The sequence below is a fragment of the Myotis myotis genome, unplaced genomic scaffold (genome assembly GCF_014108235.1).
Source record: "Myotis myotis isolate mMyoMyo1 unplaced genomic scaffold, mMyoMyo1.p scaffold_m19_p_6, whole genome shotgun sequence".
Taxonomy (NCBI): Eukaryota; Metazoa; Chordata; class Mammalia; order Chiroptera; family Vespertilionidae; genus Myotis; species Myotis myotis.
In genome coordinates this window covers 1,337,380-1,356,082 of record NW_023416368.1, presented here as the reverse complement: position 1 = coordinate 1,356,082, position 18,703 = coordinate 1,337,380, and the positions used below count along the sequence as shown (strand labels likewise).

The 18,703-nt window shown below is 64.0% G+C and overlaps 1 protein-coding gene across 3 annotated transcripts in view; it reads left to right on the top strand.

Annotated features, from left to right (window-relative positions):
• The window catches only part of CARD11 (caspase recruitment domain family member 11), a 71,508-nt gene that overhangs the window by 20,050 nt on the left and 32,755 nt on the right, over window positions 1-18,703 (top strand). For all 3 annotated transcript variants that reach the window (XM_036314660.1, XM_036314659.1, XM_036314658.1), the window contains exon 2: window positions 17,418-17,547. In XM_036314660.1, coding sequence (XP_036170553.1) covers window positions 17,541-17,547 — 7 coding nt within the window. In that variant the 5' untranslated portion in view covers window positions 17,418-17,540. The remainder of the gene's footprint in view (window positions 1-17,417; window positions 17,548-18,703) is intronic.

The window sequence follows — 18,703 nt, the reverse complement described above, 5'->3', positions numbered from 1 at the left end:
AGAATTTCCATTTGCTTATTTCCTCTCTTTTGCTGTTGTGTTCGTGACTTCTTTAAATCGTTGACATGTTGATAACAGCTGTTTTCAAGTCTTCGTGTGCAGATTCCAGCATTTCTGTCATCTCCGGGTCTGTTTCTATCGACGGGTTTTGCTCCTGGTGATGAGCCATGTTTGTTGGTTCAGACGCATCCAGTGAAATGTTAGTGAGTTCTGGTGGTTATGGGAGCCAAGCGTCTGGGTTGTGTTGCCCATCCGTTGGGATAACTTTTGATCTGGCAAACCGCTAATTTACGTGTCAATGGGCTGGATTCTTTTCCCACTTATTTTAGGGGGTGCTCGGTGCCTCCGAGTGGTCCTGATTCTGGAGTTGGAGTCGCCTGCTCTGTGGGTGGACTTTCCAGGTCGCTGAGGGGAGCTCACTGGGGTCTCTCCATGGCCAGGCAGGACGGCAGCATCTCTCAGTCCGCGTGTCATGAAACCCCTCTGGTCCCGGCCCTCGGTGGCTGTTCTCTGCCAGGTGCATGCAGTCCGGACTGCGTGTGTGTGTTTCGCATTCGGCGCACCTCCTCTGCGTGGTCTCCTCCTCTCGGCACCCCTGTCCCAATGGCAGACCCCGGCAGCCCGATTCTGATCTGTCTCCCGGGTTCCCTGAGGCTGCCCTGCGCCGTCTGGCTCCACCTCTCTGCCCGCCCCCCCCCCCCCCCCCCCCCGCCCCATGCGAAGAGCATCCAGGCAAAAAGCCAGCGTGATCCTGAGCCTCGTCACCTCCAGCACCAGTCCCCAGCCACCGGCTGGCCAATGCCTGTTCAGATCCCTCGTCCTGGATTATAATTGTCTAATATGGTCACTGCTGTTGATAATGTGATGTTTCCATACCTCGCGGTCGACCTGCATGCACCAGCCCAGAGGAGAGGGGACTCTAAGGGCCAGCCCAGAGGAGAGGGGACTCTAAGGGCCGACAGTGATTGGGGACTTGTTGAGTGTGTTCCACTGGGTGCCGCAGCCCATCTGGGCGTCTGGGGCCCTAGCAAGGCCACAGCCAGGGGAGGGTCCCATTGGGGTGAAGGATGGAGACCTGGTCCCACACGGGGCTCGGTTACCCAGGAGAATCTCGAGTGTGTAGATCCAAACAGTGAGGTCGGGAGTGCCCTCACAGACCAGGCGGCTGTGAGCCAGGAGAGCCGGGCACCGGTGTCAAACTGGGGTTCTAGAAGGTTCTGCAGGGGAGTGAGAAGGCCAGTCCACAACCGTGTCCATGCGGACAGTGGAGGGAGTGTGAGCAGAGCTCTCAGCGTGTGATCCCTGCGGAGCCTCCGGTTGGAAGGTCTCAGGGAGCTGGGGCTGCGGAGGCAGGTCCCCGAGGGGGTCAGCGGTGCTGTGGCCGAGGGGACGAGCTGAGGTTCACACAGACTTAGTTTACTCGAAGCATTTAACCCTTGAGCACCTGCACCTGCTGGGGCCGACATACAGCGCCCAGATCCTCAGCCCCGGCCCTCAGCCCCAAATCCTCAGCCCCGACCCTCAGCCCCGACCCTCAGCCCTGACCCTCAGCCCCGACCCTCAGCCCCGACCCTCAGCCCCGACCCTCAGCCCTGACCCTCAGCCCCGACCCTCAGCCCTGACCCTCAGCCCCGACCCTCAGCCCCGACCCTCAGCCCCGGCCCTCAGCCCCGACCCTCAGCCCTGACCCTCAGCCCCAGCAGGTGCTGCTCCGACCTGTCCAGGAGCCCAAGTGCCAGCAGAAGGGTGAGATGCTTCTGTTTAAAAGAAAACCCCCCGGCCAGCGCGGTTCAGTGGCTGAGCGCCGACCTGTGAACCAGGAGGTCACGGTTTGATTCCTGCTCAGGGCTCATGCCTGGGTCTCCTGGAGCCTTGCTCACCCGCAATCTCGGCATCAGGCAGGGTAACCGGCTCCTTCCGGCTCTTTCTCGCGGCCTTTCCTTCACCTTCTTTGCAAAGACTCGGGGTTCTTCCCGGCCCCTCCCTTCTGCGTGGGGAGTGGCAGCTGCGAGAGAAGACAGCGGCCTGTGACGGCCAGGGACACAGACCCAGGGAGGGGACGTCCGACCCCCCTGGCCCCCTCCCCCCCCCTCGCACCTTCTCCCCCTGGCCCTCCGACGCAATTAACCGCCTGAGGGCAGGGTCCCGCGTGTCTGTCCAGGCCAGCGGCTGCCTCGCAGCTGCCTGGCTCTGCAGGGACGAGGAAGGCAGGGGAAAGCGAGCAGGGCAGCGGGCCCTGTTCCCCAGGCGCCCCCCCCCCCCACGTCTCCAGGCCGCCCTCCACGGCGACATCATTAGCAGCAAGCTGCTAATTAAATTTCATATTTATGATCGGAAAATAAAATCACTGGACCCGTTTGAAATGGGATTTGATGAGTTCTGGCTGCAGAGCTGAGTCAGCAGGCAAGGCCCACGCCGTGTGGACCGGGGTTTCGGGGCGAAGCTAAATAAAGCAACACAGGCGGAGGCTGGCTCCTGGGTTCTGGGTGGGCCTGGCCCGAGCCGGTGTCGGCCGGCAGGACAGACCTGGTCCCTCAGGAGGAGTCCTCCTGCCCCCTCCCCCCCCCCGCCAGGCTTGGAGGAGTCCTCCTGCCCCCCCCCCGCCAGGCTTGGAGGAGTCCTCCTGCCCCCCCCCCCGCCAGGCTTGGAGGAGTCCTCCTGCCCCCCCCCCCGCCAGGCTTAGAGGAGTCCTCCTGCCCCCCCCAGGCTTGGAGGGGCTGGGGTTTGGGGCTCACTCACCAAAGCCCGTGACCCAGGAGGGTGTGTTTCGTCTCCAGGGTCCCCAGGCAGGACCAGCGGGGGGAACGGGGGGGCTAAGCAGGGATGGAGGGGGCTGAGCAGGATGGGGGGGGGCTGAGCAGGGAGGGAGGAGGCTGAGCAGGAGGGGGGGGCTGAGCAGGATGGGGGGTGCTGAGCAGGGAGGGAGGAGGCTGAGCAGGATGGGGGGGGCTGAGCAGGGAGGGAGGGGGCTGAGCAGGCTTCCAGGAAGGGGCGGGGATGACCTCTGACACCTGGGTGTGCGGGCTGCCCATCCAGGAGCGTCGCCCTGCAGGCCCAGGGCACAGGGTGCCCGCTCCCTGCCGTGGCCCGGGGCCCAGGGCCGGAGGAGAATTTCATAATGGTGTGATTGGCTCTGAGCGCCTCCGCGTGAGGCTTTCAAAGGTTTCCTCCAGGGCCCTGGCCAGTGTGGCTCAGTGGCTAGGGCATCGGTCCGAGAACAGCAGGGCCCAGGTTCTGTTCTGGTCCAGGGCACGCACCCGGGCTGCAGGCTCCATCCCGCCCCGGTCAGGGCGTGTGCGGGAGAGCGATGTTCCTCCCTGTCCCTTCCACTCTCTCTAAAAACAGAATGAGTGGGAACAGTATCCTCTGGGCTGACAGCAACAACCAAAGGAAGTCCCTGCAGGGCGGCGCTGGGCCCCGCACTCCCACCCCGGCCGCCTCCCGGGGTCCAGCGCCGGGCGGGGTGGGCAGACCTGGGCCATGCCGCTGCTGCCGGACAGACCCGCAGGCGCTCTGCGCCCGCCCGCCCGCCCGGGGCCCCTTCTCTCCTCCCAGCCTCCCCTCCCTGGAAAGTCACCCTCAGACTCTGCTGAGAGCAGAAGCAAAAAGGGAAGTGCGGCCGCCGCCCACCCCCCCCCCCCCCAGCCCCACGGCTGCCCCGGCTGAGAATAGAGGCGCCCTGCGTGGGGCGTGGGGTGCGGTCTCCGGCGCTGCTCCTGCAGCGTCAGCGTTTGGGGGCCTGGCCCGCAGCAGGCGGGGCGGGAATCCGGAGCCGGAGGGACCGGCCAGGCCGGGCAGCGCCGTGTGCGAGCCCGTGAGTACAGCCCCCGGCCGGCGCCCCGAGGCCTGCCCACCTGCCAGGGAGCCAGCTGGTTCGGAGGGAGTGGGCTGTCGGTCGGGTGGCGTGCACCCCGCTCTCTGATTTCTCTGGCACCGCCCGCACCGTGTGCTGATGGTCGTGCGTGTTCCTCTTCCGTGTTCACCTCTCAGCCACGCGGTGGCCCTCACACTCCTGGCGGCTGTGGGACCCGCTTTGGGTGCACGGGGCGCGGAACTGCACGGAGGTCCCCCATCCTGACCGCCGTGCGGACAGAGCCTCCTGCTCCTGTTGCTGGTCTTCCTGTCTCACCACCCCCCCCCCACCCCCGTATGTTTTTATTGACTTCAGAGAGGAAGGGAGAGGGAGAGATAGAAACATCAGTGATGAGAGAGAATCATGGATCGGCTGCCTCCTGCACGCCCCCCACTGGGGATCAAGTCTGCAACCCGGGCCTGTGCCCTGACGGGGAATCCAACCGTGACCCCCTGGTTCATAGGTCAACCCTCAACCCCTGAGCCCCGCCGGCCGGCCGGTTTTCCTAACTTTCCTCTGATGAGGACGGTGCCCAGGCTGAGGGCCCGAGGGAGTTCTTGGGGAAGGAGTGGGGTGCCCGTGCCCCGGCTGGGCGGAGAGGACGTGGGCACAGAGTCTGTGTCTAGAAGCCGGGCCCCGCCCCATGCAAACCTCACGCCCCGGTAGCCTCACCCCTGGGACCCGCCCCCTGGGACCCGCCCTCCCGGGTGCAGTCAGTCAGCTCCACGGAGGCTCAGTAGATCTGGATGCAGAGGAACCAGCCGTGGATGGCGGACATCAGCGGGGCCAGCCCGCCCACAGCAAAGGGATGAGAAGGCGGCACTGGGAGCCAAGCCGCGAGGGTGACCCAGGTCCTCGATCCCGGAGACACGGCCTGCGTGGGGGCAGGCTCACCCCAGCGCAGTGGGGCCAGGGCCCCGGGCAGCTCACCCGCCCAGGATCTGCAGGGGACGCTGAGCCGGGCCTGGTCTCCTCGTGAAACAGCCGGCAGGTCCCGTGGGCGGCAGACACTCCTGCACCGGGGCTGGGGGGGGCGGGGGGGGCAGTCTTGCTCATTAGGGACTGAGTCCTCTTCTCAGGGTCAAACTGCGGTCACAGGTGTGAGAGGTGACTCAGGTGCAGAGCGTCCTTTAAAAGAAGCGAGTGGTACATTCTTGGCGTCTCGGAGTCGCCCAGAGGGTAACACCCGTCGGTGCAGAAATGTCAGCCCCGGTGGACACAGCCCCGGCGGACGCAGCCCCGGCCTGGCCTGCAACACGTGTGTGTGACGCAGGGCGGCGGCCCTGGAGCCTGGCTTCCCACACAGTCCTCGCACGGTGGGGGTTGCGGGGGGGGAGGGGGGGGGAGAGAGAGAGAGAGAGAGAGGGCCCACAGAGGCAGCCAGGGCTCCCAACAGCCCTAGCCCACGGCCCTCGCGGAATTAGGGGCGATTGTCCCGCTTGGCGCCCACCTCGCTCCCACGGCTTCTGGTGGCGTGGGTTTACCGCTCCCCGCACTTGGCGAGGAGCTGCCCGCCTTCCTCTCCCGGGCACTTCAGACTCGGTGAGGTGTCCAGCACGACTGTAGGACGCGAGGAGACAGCAGGACAGCCGGTGCCAGGTGACGGGGCGGGTCCTGGAGGAAGCGAGCAGAACGCCCACCAGCCCCCCCACGCCTCGCCGGAGGCCCTTTCGCACTGACGGCCGGTGGCCGGTGGCCGGTGGCCGGTGGCGGGAGAGGCGAGCTCCGGCTCCCCGTGGGGAACGGGTGTGCTCTGCGGGGTCTGGTGACACTCCCCGGGGATGGGAAATGCGAGTCCCGTGTTGTGACGCCTCGGCTGACGGGGAGCCGGGCCCGCTAGTTCCTGGGCGGGTGGCTGGGGTCTCTGAGCGGCCAGGAGGCGGAGGGCGGACAGGGATGCCCAGAGGCACAGCCCCCTGGCAGCCCGCCCTCTCCGTCCCGCCCTAGGCACAGCCCCCTGGCAGCCCGCCCTCTCCGTCCCGCCCTGCACCCGGCGCCCGTCCGCCCGCCCCCTCCTTCGCTGCGGCTCGCTTCACTGCTCTTCCCTTTTCGGGCCGTGCACCTGCGGGTGCTAAATAAAACCCCGTCCCTGTTCCCTTTTCTCCGTCCTCTCCCACCCCTTGCCCACCTGCCTCTGCGGCCTCCCCCCTCCCCCCTGTGCAGCCGGCTCTCTGAGTCCCACGGCCCCAGGACTCGGGTTTGAGAGCCCCTGGTGCCACCGCGACAGGCGGGCGCCTGCCCCCGGGTCCGTCCGCCTCGCCCCGGCTGGATTGTCTCTGAGCGTGAAGATTCCCGAATTCCTTTCACCGGTAACTTTCTGGGACGCGGTAAAGTTCCCATCACGGCTGTGCAGGAAGCGTGATGACATCAGAGACCACGGCGTCGGGTAAAACCACCGATGCTGCGAGGCGGGGTGCGTGGCGGTGGGCTAGCGCTGGCTGGGGACCCGACACGCGTGTGCAATGCACCAATTTAGAGTGAACAATTGGGGTTTTTTTAAATATATTTTTATTGATTTCAGAGAGGAAGGGAGAGGGAGAGTAAGATAGAAACATCAGTGATGAGAGAGAACCATGGACCGGCTGCCTCCTGCACGCCCCCCACTGGGGATGGAGCCCGCAACCCGGGCCTGTGCTCTTGACGGGAATCGAACCCTGACCTCCTGGTTCATAGGTCAACGCTCAGCCACTGAGCCACGCCGGCCAGGCCAGTGGTTTCTAGTACATTCGTGCTGCTGTGCCAGCACCCGCTCTGTCCTGCTCCAGCATTCCCGTCCCCAGAACACAGGAGCCTCTCCCCCGCCCCCGCCCCGAGCCCCGGGCCCTGTGGGCTTGCCTGTCCCGGCGTTTCCGGGATGGAAGCCCTCGCTGCGTGGCCGTGGGCGTCTGCCTCCCGCTCAGCAGGACGTCTTCCCGGCCCCGCTGCGTGGACACAGCGTGTCAGTGCTCCGCTCCTTCTCTCGGCTGCATACGGCTCCTCCGTGGGGACAGGTGTCTGTTTTAGGGTCGCTGCTGGGCGGGCTCGGGGTGCCGGGCCGGGGCGGGAAGCTGGCAGAGAGGCTGGGGGAGCGCGAGGCCTGGGCGGCGCCGGGATGCGGCAGAAACGCCAGAAGCTGCCTGCGGGGTCCCGCCCCCCCCCGCCCCCCCCCCGCCCCCTGTGACGCAGGATTCGTGGCGGTGGGTCGCCCCTGAGCTCCAGCAGCTTCCTGCGCCCGTCCTGCCTCCACCTCACGTCGGTCCTGAGCTTTTCCTGCGTCCCTCTGTCCCCGCTGACATCGAATGAGTGCCCCGCCCCTCGGACACCCCAGCACGAAGGTGTCTCTGAGGGGGAGCAGCCGGCGAGGCTCCCGTCCCCTTCCCGTGTCCTCACACAAGAGAGCGCGCACAAGGCTCGCACAGGGGCCACTGGCTGGTTCTGGGCGATCGGTTCTCAGAGCATCGGGGTTCCACGGAGTGACTGGACCGTGGCGCCTGGATGGGCTTCATCAACGCCAAGGCCTCCGGGTTCTGGCAGCGCCCCCGGGAAAAGCCCAGCTCGGACGCGGCGTCTGGGAGCGCAGCCCACGGAGAGTCCTCGCGACAGAGCCGGGAGAGGCTGCCCCGCCCAGCGACCAGGCCTCTGTCCCACAGGCCGGAAACCACAGGGCCACGCGGTCCCGCCTCTAATCCACGGCTGCTTGAGAGCGCGATGGATGGGCGCTCAGACCCGAAATGCAGGCGCAGCAAACGAGCCCGGGTGCGTGAAGGGCACGCGGTCCGGCCCGCAGGCTGTCGGGGGAACCTCACCGCGGAGATGAGATGACGGAGATGACGGGCTCACCCGCCGAAGGGAGGACGGCACAGCACGCACGGAGGAGGGAGGAGGGAGCCAGCGCGCACCCCTCGGAAAGCAACCCCTTTACACATACTCAGCGCCTGTTTGTCCAGGAGTCTTGCCGGCCACAGGGCTTCCCTGCCCCGAGGATCGTAAGCAACAGGGCAGACAGATAGACAGACAGACAGACAGACGGACGGACGAGGCGCCGCCCCCCAGGGGGTGAGTTTCTAACCGGCAGCCCAGACAGCAGGGTGGCGGCCAGTCCTTGACGTTTTCCTGTGACCTGCGTTCGGTGTGGAGGTGGTTAGCGGGGCCTAGGCAGAGACCCCCATCGCGGTTGCCGCTGGCTGTGGCCGGGCTGGACCGAGCGGCGTGGACTGAGGGCCTGCCGTGGGCGCGGCGACAACGCTAGGACGTCAGTGCTGCCCGTCCAGCTGCGCGGACAGCAGGCGGCTCCGAGAGGCCCAGCAGCGCAGAGGCCACAGCAGCGGACGCAGAGCTGCAGCTCCCACCAGGGTCTCTCACTTCAGGGCGCGCTCTCCCCACGGGGCAGAGAGGAGCCTCGGCTTGTGCCTTTATGCAAAGGTTTTGGGGGTTCACTCTCTTTTTTATTTGAGTACAGTCCTGGGACGCTTCTGCTACAGCCCCTCCTTTAGGGGGAGGATGTCACTTCCCACCAACAAGCAGAACATATTTTAACCCCTTGAGGGCAGGCGCTCCATGTTCCTTGTGTGGGGGTGCCCTGCACACGGACCCCAGCCCCCCAACTCTCTACATGGACAGCGGAGGGCTCTTCAGAGACGGCCCATCTTATCGAGGTCGTGGTCACCCGGCCCTCAGAGCAGCTCCTCCGCCCTCTGCTGCCCGGAGACCTGCCCAGTGACCCGACGCCTGAGAGTCCAGCTGCGCACTTCCTGGGGGACTGATGACCGAAGACAGTGAGGTGGCCATGGGATGATCACCAGAGCATCCCAGTCAGCATTTTCATTGAATCCCGCACGTGCTGCATGGCGTGACCGCACCCCGCCTGGAGACAGACTGGCGTGACCGCACCCCGCCTGGAGACAGACTGGCGTGACCGCACCCCGCCTGGAGACAGACTGGCGTGACTGCACCCCGCCTGGAGACTGGCGTGACCGCACCCCGCCTGGAGACTGGCGTGACCGCACCCCGCCTGGAGACAGACTGGCGTGACTGGCTTGACCGCACCCCGCCTGAGACGACTGGCGTGACCGCACCCCGCCTGGAGACAGACTGGCGTGGACCGCACCCCGCCTGGAGACAGACTGGCGTGACCGCACCCCGCTGGAGACATACTGGCGTGACCGCACCCGCCTGGAGACAGACTGGCGTGACCGCACCCCGCCTGGAGACGGCGTGACCCCCTACTGCGTGACCCCGCTGGAGACAGAGCTGGGCGTGACCGCACCCCGCCTGAGACAGACTGGCGTGACCGCACCCCGCCTGAGACAGACTGGCGTGACCGCACCCCCGCCTGTAGACAGACTGGCGTGACCGCACCCCCTCTGGAGACTGGCGTGACCGCACCCCGGCGCTGGAGACAGACTGGCGTGACCGACTCCCCGCCTGGAGACAGACTGGCGTGACAGCACCCCGCTGTAGACAGACTGGCGTGACCGCACCCGCTGTAGACTGGCGTGACCGCAACCCGCCTGGAGACTGGCGTGACCGCACCCCGCCTGGAGACTGGCGTGACGAAGTCACAGCGGGACCGTGGGCTCTCAAGTTTCTTCCAACCCAAATGCTGAACCAACCCGTGGCCAAGACGAGGAAGAAGATGCCGGTAAGGGACGTCCCAGGGGCCCTCGGACGACGCAGAGGGCTTCCTCTGAAAGCACAGAGGCTCCTGAACTGGAGCGCGCTGGTGCTCCCGGTGACGTCGCGGCTCCCGTGGCGAACGGGCATCTGTTGACCGCAGCGACCGCGGGAGAGAGAGAGCGGCATTTCCTTGTGGTCGAGGCCAGAGGGCTTCCCGTGGCCACGCAGGGGGAGCTTCCCAAGAGGGAGAGAGGTGGCCTCACGCTGGGGCAGGGGGGTGGGGGGGAGGGTTGGCAGACCCGCGCAGCCATGACCCCCCGGAGACCTTGGGGACTGTCCTGTCCATCCGCTGTGTGCGCGGCTCTGGGATCCAGACGCAGCAACGCTCACAGAGCCCCGTGGTGAAGGGGCGCACCTTCCAGAGCAGTGTAAGCCCGGCTCTGCGGACCGAGCTTTTCTCAGGAGCTTCCCTGCGGCAGGAAGTGAGAGCCGCAGGGGGAGGGGGAGCAAGGGGAGAAACAGGGGGGAGAGCAGGGGTGGGGGGAGCGGTGTGGGGGAGGCACATCCTTCAGAAGGGCTTGGCCTCGGCGCAGGGTGGAGGCCACTGGGAAGGAGAGGGGGTGCCAACCCCCTGCCCCTGCACCCCGGCTCCTCCTGGGGCCTCCTCTCTCCCTGGCACTTGTATCCACGGCAGCTATGGCCCTGGCCGGTCACGGAGAGGAGTGGCTGGAGCACCTTGAGGAGCTCGCCTGGTGCCCGGGGGGATGGCGGGTGGTGGGCAGTGCCCGGCTATGGAGTGGGCATGCCTGGATGTTGGCGCGAAGCATGGCTGTAACCGGGCGTTTGGGAGCCTCGGGAAGACCGTGGGCTGAGAGAGAAGAGGCGAGGCCAGCGGGTGTGGGAGAGGCTGGGCCTGGAGACCGAGCGTGGGCTCAGGACTGGAGGCCGCACCGAGGCAGGCGGCGAGATGAATGGTCCGCCAGGCACCGCCCTCCAGGAGCGGCCGGGCAGACAGACGGAGGTGGTGTCGCCTCCTTACCGTGTCCCGGCTGTGCCTACCGCCTCGCAGCACGGCCACCCCTCGGAGCCACACCGTCCGTGGCCGTCGCCGCGGCGCTCCGTCTCGGGCGGTGCTTTGTCTTCATCGACCGCCTGCCTGCTCGGTCTTGCACCTGGAAGCAGGAACAAGAGCGATGGACAGCCGGGGCTCGGGCGTCTGTAGCTGGGACCACGATGGCGCTCTCAGAGTCGTAGATCTTGCTTGTCACACGTGTCTGTGAGGATGGTTTTCCTAACTGCAAATCACAGAAACAAAATCCGAATTCCATACACACGAGGGATTTTATTCTCCTGTGGACCAGCGGCTCAACGCTGAGCTTGGACCCGGCGTCCTGGCGGCACCCAGGCAGCTGCACTTGGAGGGCAGCCGTTGTCTTCAGCTCACAGGGCAGCTGCTGTGCTTCCGGGCGTTGGATCCGCCCCCAGGGAGGAAGACGGGGACAAAGAAGAGGCTCTTCTCGCCAGACTCTGCCCCCAGGCCAAGGAGCCCTCCCCGATGTCTCCCCTGAAACTTGCACTTACGTCGCAGAGGGCCAGGGCTGTGTCGCACGGCCACCCTAGCTGCAAGGGAGGCGAGAGACGCTGTTTTTACAGATGGGCCCGGCGACACCACAAAACTGGGCTCCCTCACCAGAGTAGGAGAGCATGGGTTTGGGCCGGCGGCTGGCGGTGCCTGCCACTCGGCTGTGAATTTAAAACGATAATTGCTGCTTTCAAAACATGTACGGGTGAAGCGCCACTGATTGCTGTACACATGGTAATTGATGGGAAATGTTATCATCGCAATGTTTCGGTTGGATGAGCCGAGATAGACAGAGGTGAGGACGTGCACGGGGTTGCCAGGAGGAAGCCTGCAGGGGGGTTTCTAGCTGCTTCTCTGAGTGTCCTTCTTGTAGCCACGAGGGGACGTGGGGAGGGGACACGAGGAAGGCGTGACTGGGGTCTTTTCCGTGAGCTGTCCTTCCTGGGCTGTGAATGCCGGCCGCCCGGCCGAGTGCTGGTGTGTCCCTGTGTGTCCTCAGCCCTCACAGGCACTAGGGCAGTGGTTCTCAACCTTGGCTGCACATTAGCATCAGCTGGGAATCTTTCTAAAATCCTGATTTCTGGGCCTCATCCTCTGGAAATTCTGTTTCTTTGTTGCTCACGTTGTGGCCCCGCCCCATAACAAAGAAACCGAATTTCCGGAGGATGAGGCCCGGAAATCAGGATTTTAAAAAGATTCCCAGGTGATTCTAATGTGCGGCCAAGGCTGAGAACCACTGCACTAGATCATTCTTTTTAAATAGTATCCCCCCTCCCTTTTTTTTTCTGCCAGAACTCCTTTCAATTAAGTGGAGGTTTCGTTGGGATAATTAAACCCTCCCTCTCAAGCCGCCCACTCCAATCTCCCAGGCAAATCAATTAACCAGAGACGCGTTTTTCTCCCTGACTGCCGGCCCGTCTGGCCCCGGACGTTCGCCCGCCAGAGGGACCAGTGCAGCGAGCAGAGGCGTGTCTGTCCCGCGGGGCGGCTCCTGGCGAAGGGCCTGGCTATGTGCGGAGGTGAAGTCAGAGCAGCCTTGCCGTTTGTTTATTTATCTGCCACCTTCCGTCACCGACAAGTAGATGTGGGATACCTACTGTGACTAAGGCCCCTGCTGGGTTCTGGCGGGGCTGGGGGGGCGAGAGGGGATGGACATGGGCAGGTGGTCTCTCCTCTGTAAGGGGGAGCGGGGGTCGTGGCCGCCTCGGAGTGCGGTTGTGTCAAATGAGAGGATCCACGGGTGTCTGCCCGCAGCAGCTACCCCCACCTCTTCCTGGGCGGCGGCTGAGGGGAGCAAACAGGAACAGGGAGACACAGAGCCCAGGAAGCAGGGCTCCGGCGGGCGGGCTGAGATGCTCCGCTTCCTGCACGCCACCTGTGAGGGCCGCTGGCTCCCTCAGGACCCGGTGACGGGGAGTCGGGGAGGGGGCTGGAGGCTCTGCCCCTGAGTGGCTGTGGGGTCTCACCCAGGGCTTACTCCCTAACCTACCCCCCATCCTAACGTGGGAGCCATAACCCGACCCGACCCGCTCCTGTGCAGGGGAGGGAGGGGCGTCTGTGAAGTGCCCTGCACGCACCTCTGGCTCCTGAAGGGGTGAGCGGTGTGCCAGGCCCTGCAGAGGGCGGGGCGCGGTGAGCGTGCAGAGAAGGGGGTGGTTGTCTGACCCTTCAGACCATAATGCAGCGTCCGTATTTCCGACGATGGATGTTGTCATTTTTTATTAATATTTTTGCCACGATAATGCATGTCATGCAGAGTTTACAAGTTAAGCAGGCACGCTCTGGGCGCTCAGTGGTTAGAGCATCGACCTGCACACCGGAGGGTGGCCGTCCGCTTCCCGGTCAAAGGCGTGTGCTTGGGTCGTAGGTTCCATCCCCAGCCCTGGTCCGGGCGGGTGTGGGAGGCAACCAATCGATGTGTCTCTCTCACATCGATGTTTCTCTCTTCTCGCCCACTCTCTCCAAAAGCCAGTGGTGGGGAGAATAAAGGCTAAGTAGGCTTGTCGTGAAAACCGTCAGTTCCCAGTCTGGCCAGCAGCAGGCCCCGTCCTGACCCCCAAAGGCGACCACTTCTGACTCGCCTTCATCCTTGCTGCCCTCCGGCACCCACCTCCGTGTTCCTGGGCGATGCGTGTGCATCCCACGCGGCGCTGTGTCTGCTCTGTCCTTTCTGTTGGCGCAGCGCGAGGTAGGTGAGGAGCCGCGGTCCTCTGGACCCACTGTGCGCCCCCCTCCTCCACGCTCCCCGTGCATGTGGGTCACGGTGTTGTGTGCTACGATTCCGTGACTAGGTGTTGTTTATGTTGAGGCCGGTTGAGGCCTGTAATTATGTTTCCATTCTTTTTTTTCTTAATATATCTTATTGATTTTTTACAGAGAAGAAGGAAGAGGGATAGTTAGAAACATCGATGAGAGAGAAACATCGATCAGCTGCCTCCTGCACACTCCCTACTGGGGATCTGCCCGCAACCAAGGTACATGCCCTTGACCGGAATTGACCTGGGACCCCTCAGTCCGCAGGCCAACGCTCTGTCCACTGAGCCAAACCGGTTACGGCAATGCTTCCATTCTTAGCTTTTTATTTTTTCCTGGAGTTACTGTTGCCTCTCTTTTTGTTTTCATTTGCCGGGGCTTTTGGTTTTAATGTGCCTGTCCTTAATTTTTCCCATCTGACTCTCAGACCAGTCCTTTGCTTCACAATATTATGTCCTACATTATCAAATACTAGAGGCCCGGTGCACAAAATTCGTGCAGTAAGGGGGAGCATCCCTTCCCAGCCTGCACCCTCTCACAGTCCGGGAGCCCTCAGGGGATGTCCGACTCACAGCTTAGGCCTGCTCCCCACAGGGACTGGGAGCCGCTCTGCTCGCTAGCTGTGAGCCTGGCTTCTGGTTAAGCAGTGCTCCCCATTTGGGGGCACACTGACCACCAGGGGGCACACTGACCACCAGGGGGCAGCTCCTGCCTTGAGCGTCTGTGCCCTGGTGGACAGTGAGCATCTTAGCAACCGGTCATTCCGCCGTTCAGTTGATTTGCATATTAGCCTTTTATTATATAGGATATGAGACGACCATTCAGTACGTTCACCCTGGCAGCGTCTCTCATGGGTCCTGATGCCCCTGCTGCAAACCTGGCCGCTGCTTTTTGCGGCATCCCTCTCATCCCATAACTTTCCTTGGTGCTTCCGCCCATCAGATTCTGTTTCCTGGGCTCCATACCCTCCCCTTTACTGTTTGAGCCCCTCGTTCTGCTGGAGCACATCCTCAAGTAGCTTCCCAAGAAAGGGGACGAGGAAATAAACGTCTAGAGTCACTGCCTTTCTGAAAATACTGTTCTATTTTTACTCATCATAGTTTGGGTGGGTTTACAATTCCAGATTTAACGGTATTTTCCATCAAAAATGTGAAGGTATTGCCTGACTGTCTCCCAGCTTCCGGAGTTGCTATTGGAAGCCCGAGGCCAAACTTACTTCCAGACCTTTCGGGGTGCCCTGCTGTTTTTCCCCCGGACGCTTTCGGGGTCTCTGCTCGCTGGTGGCCTGAAATCTCAGTGAGGTTCTGAGAAGGCGTTTCCCCTGGCTGTACCGCCTGCTCACAATCTCTTCCCACCGGAAGACTCATAGTCCTACATGTGGAGGATCCCAAATATTCTTTCTTTGATCATTTCATCCCTTCATTTATAGGATATAAAAGATGCACAAGAAAGGACATACAACCTCTGTCGTCTCTTTCTAGGATTTCTGCTTACTGGGTATTAGACCTTCTAAGTGGACCTCAGCCCTCCTTCTCATCTTCCTTAACTTTTTATTAACTTTGGGGGGAGATTTCTTCAACTTTATCTTCCAAATCCTCTATTAATTACAAGTGTCTGCTACCTTATTTTAATTGCCAAGAACCCGTTCTTTGTTCCTTTTCATGGCGTTATGGCTGCGACATCTTCTCTAACTTCTTCATGGGTTTTCATGATGAGATTGTTTTCTAACGTCTCGCCTTGTTCCGCGCACCCTGCTCCCCGCGGGGACACGGCCGCTCCCTCCTCCCGGAGCCTCCTCGCCCTCCCCGGGGGTGGCCGTCCTTCAGGGGCAGCGAGGCCGCACAGACAGCGCTGCTTGTCAGCTAACGGGCGCCCTGCAGGATGGATGGGCTCCCCGGCCGGCCTCACTCCCACACCAGTAACTCCCCGAGCCATCGATTCCTTGGTGAGAGGCAATAGCTCTTTTTAACCCTGAGCCAATATCTGCCGTCTTCGGACGTGGTTTTGCTTCTGTTTTAGGCTTGTGTGCTGGAGCGATATCTCAGGGCGCTTTTGTACAGACACTTTCTGGTTAGAGGCATTTAAAAGGCAGACTTTAAAAAAAAAAAAAAAAAAAGCAATTCGGGGCTCAGTGGAGGGTGATGAGAGGCGGCCAGCGACCGTGGCCCAAAGCTGCCTCCGTGCGGACCTGACACGTGCTGTCTCCTTCACGTGGGCCTCCTTGCGGGATGGCCCCCCAGCCCCGAGGGCGCCCCCTCTCAGGGAGCCCATGCGCCGTCCATGGCCTGTCAGCATCGGGGTGACGTGTCAGCATCGGGGTGACTGTTAAATACCTGCAGGTCCACCTCTCGGGAGACACAGCCTGTACGTCTCCCCCGACCTCAGGCTCCTCAGGCTGTGGGCCAACTCTAGGGCAGAGGCAGGAAGGGCAGCCTCATGCCCGGCTGCCCTGTGCCTCGGTTTCCCCAGTCTGTGCTGACACGTCTGGTGGATGTACCAGCCTGGGCCCACCGCGCTCCGTCTCTTGCAAAGGAACCTCTCTCGCCAGCCAATTTCCAGAAGCCTTTTCTTCTGGTTCTGGAAGGAACCCATGCCCCTCCTTCTCGAAAATGAAGAAAATTGCTATTTCCCTTCACCTGTGGGCGGCCTGCCCACATAGGCTGGGCACTCAGCCCGGAGACTGGCCTGCAGCCCTCCCCACGGTGCCCACGGCCCTCCCCGCGGTGCCCACTCCCCTCCCCTCGGTGCCCATAGCCCTCCCTTCGGTGCCCGTAGCCCTACCCTCGGTGCCCGTAGCCCTCCCCGCGGTGCGCAGAGCCCTCCCCGCGGTGCCCACTCCTCCCCGCGGTGCCCAGAGCCCTCCCCGTGGTGCCCAGAGCCTTCCCCGTGGTGCCCACTCCTCCCCACGGTGCCCAGAGCCCTCCCCGCGGTGCCCGTAGCCCTCCCCGCAGTGCCCACTCCTCCCCGCAGTGCCCACTCCTCCCCGCGGAGCCCACAGCCCTCCCCGCGGTGCCCACTCCTCCCCGCGGTGCCCAGAGCCCTCCCCGTGGTGCCCACTCCTCCCCGCGGTGCCCACTCCTCCCCGCAGTGCCCACTCCTCCTCGTGGTGCCCACTCCTCCCTGCGGTGCCCAGAGCCCTCCCCGCGGTGCCCACTCCTCCCCGCAGTGCCCACTCCTCCCCGCGGTGCCCACTCCTCCCCGCAGTGCCCACAGCCCTCCCCACGGTGCCCACTCCTCCCCGTGGTGCCCAGAGCCCTCCCCACGGTGCCCACAGTCCTCCCCGCGGTGCCCACAGCCCTCCCCGCGGTGCCCGCAGCGGGCGGCTGCTCCTGTCCCGGCCGCTGAACAGGGAGGCCTTGGGGACGCCAAGGAGACGGTGTCCTCCAGAGAAGCGTGTCCTGTGCTCCCCGGGGCGAGGCCGTGACAGCTCCCTGCGATCGAGCTGACACCCGATGAGAACAGCTCTGTCAGCCCTGGGAGGGCCGGTGTCGCCTGCGATTAATCCTTTGGCCCAAATCAAGCGGGTTCCTGATTAAACAGGCGCCCAGGCCCCTCATTCCCGAGCGAGCACCGCCTGAGCCCGCACAGGCCCGCAGCCGGCGGGGGGGGGGGGGGGGGACACAGCCCCTCCCACCTGCTCAGGGCAGAGCCTCCCTCCCCTTCCCTCCCGTTCTCCCGAGGAGCCTGGTCCTTCCCTTCAACCCGTGGGCCCTGTGAGCCCGGAAGGAGCTCCGTGGGGAGTTACCAAGCGCCCATCCCGCCCGACCCGGGCGCCGCGGCTGCAGACGTAACTAGAGCGAAGGCAGCGCCTCTGGGCTCGGGATGTGCCCTGCCCTTGGCTCCTGAGCGAGGGCCGATGGGAGCGTCCACTCTGCACGTCCTCTCGCACCGTGGGGAGCCCCCCGCCAGGAGTAACCCCAGGGACCTCTGTCCATCTCTGTCCCGGGGCCTCAGAACCTGGGCAGTGGCTCCCCAGGCGGCCACGGGCTGGACCCACGGCTCTTCCTCCAGCGGCTCCTGGGCGCGGCCGCCCCACGGTCCCGGCCCGGGAGAGAGGCGCTGCTCGGCCACTGAGGCCCGCACGGCCCTTGCTCTCTGTCCGGCTCCGCGCCAGTCGCGTCTCCCCTTTTCCAGAGCCCGGCCACCGCAGCCCCAGGCCCCGGAGCAGCCCGGCCCGGGGAGGGACGAGCCCGGCCCGGGAGGAGTGACCCTCAGGCCTCGGTAACCGGAGGGAGCTGCGTCCTGAGCGCCTGCCACATGCCAGGTACGTCACACCCGCCCCCTTCACCGCCCCCTCACCCTGAGCGCGAACAGAGCGCGGGGACCAGAGAGTGAGGGGGCGGCGCGGGGAGGTCCCCGAGGTCGCGGGGCCGGCTCTGACCCAGCAGGTCCCTGGACACTCAGCGTCCGTGGGTTGGAGGCCGCGGGGACGGGCCACACAGGGCCTGGGGTCAAGGTGAAGACTTTGACCTTCACGGTGACAGCAGCAGGGAGCCCCGCGGTACGTGTTTCAGATGAATGAGGCGCGGAGGCGGGACTGTAAAGAGGTGAGCGGAGTGGCCCTTCCTGTGGGGCCTGCCCGGGAGCCTTGAACTTGCTCTTCTGCTATTTATAGAAAGACCGGTGGGGCCCAGGGTTTGAGACCACGCCAGACCCTGGCCAGACCCTGGCCAGACCTGCCGGTGTTGGGTTGGAGTTGCCACCAGCTCTGGTTAAGATTCAGGGGAGGGCCTGGCCGGCGTGGCTCAGGGGCTGAGCGTCGACCTATGAGCCAGGAGGTCACAGTTCAATTCCCGGTCAGGGCACAGGCCCGGGTTGTGGGCTCGATCCCCAGTGTGGGGCGTGCAGGAGGCAGCCAGTCCATGATTCTCTCTCATCACTCTGTCTCTCTCTCCCTCTCCCTCTCCCTCCCGCTCTGAAATCAAAAGTATATTTTAAAAAATATATTCAGGGGAGGGAGGAGCGTCCAACGTGGATGTTGACGCCTTGGAAGTAGCGAAGGCAGGTTCTCCTGGAGGGAGTGACGGAGGCGGCGCCCGCCCCCACCCAGCAGCCATGTGGCCCGCGCCGTTTGCAAAGGGGCTGGAGGTCAGGACGCCCGGTGGTGACGGCGGCTTGCTGTCTGGCACTTTGCTGGCCTGACTGGGGCCGCGCCCTCACTTGGAATCACTGAGTCAGTTGCTGCTCCAAACAGCAAACAGCCAAGGCCCTTGGTCGCATGTGGCAAAGGCCTAGACCAGACAGCTCGTTCCCTGGGAGATCACTGCGGTCGACAGCAGGGACCAGACGCCACGCGAGAGGGGCAGGGCCACTCGTGGCCGGAGCTCACGGGGCCGGGACCTGGAGTGAGAGACCCAGAGAGACGGCCCTGCCACTTCTCGCGGACGCGTGGGTCGGTCACGGCAGTGACACAGCGTGGC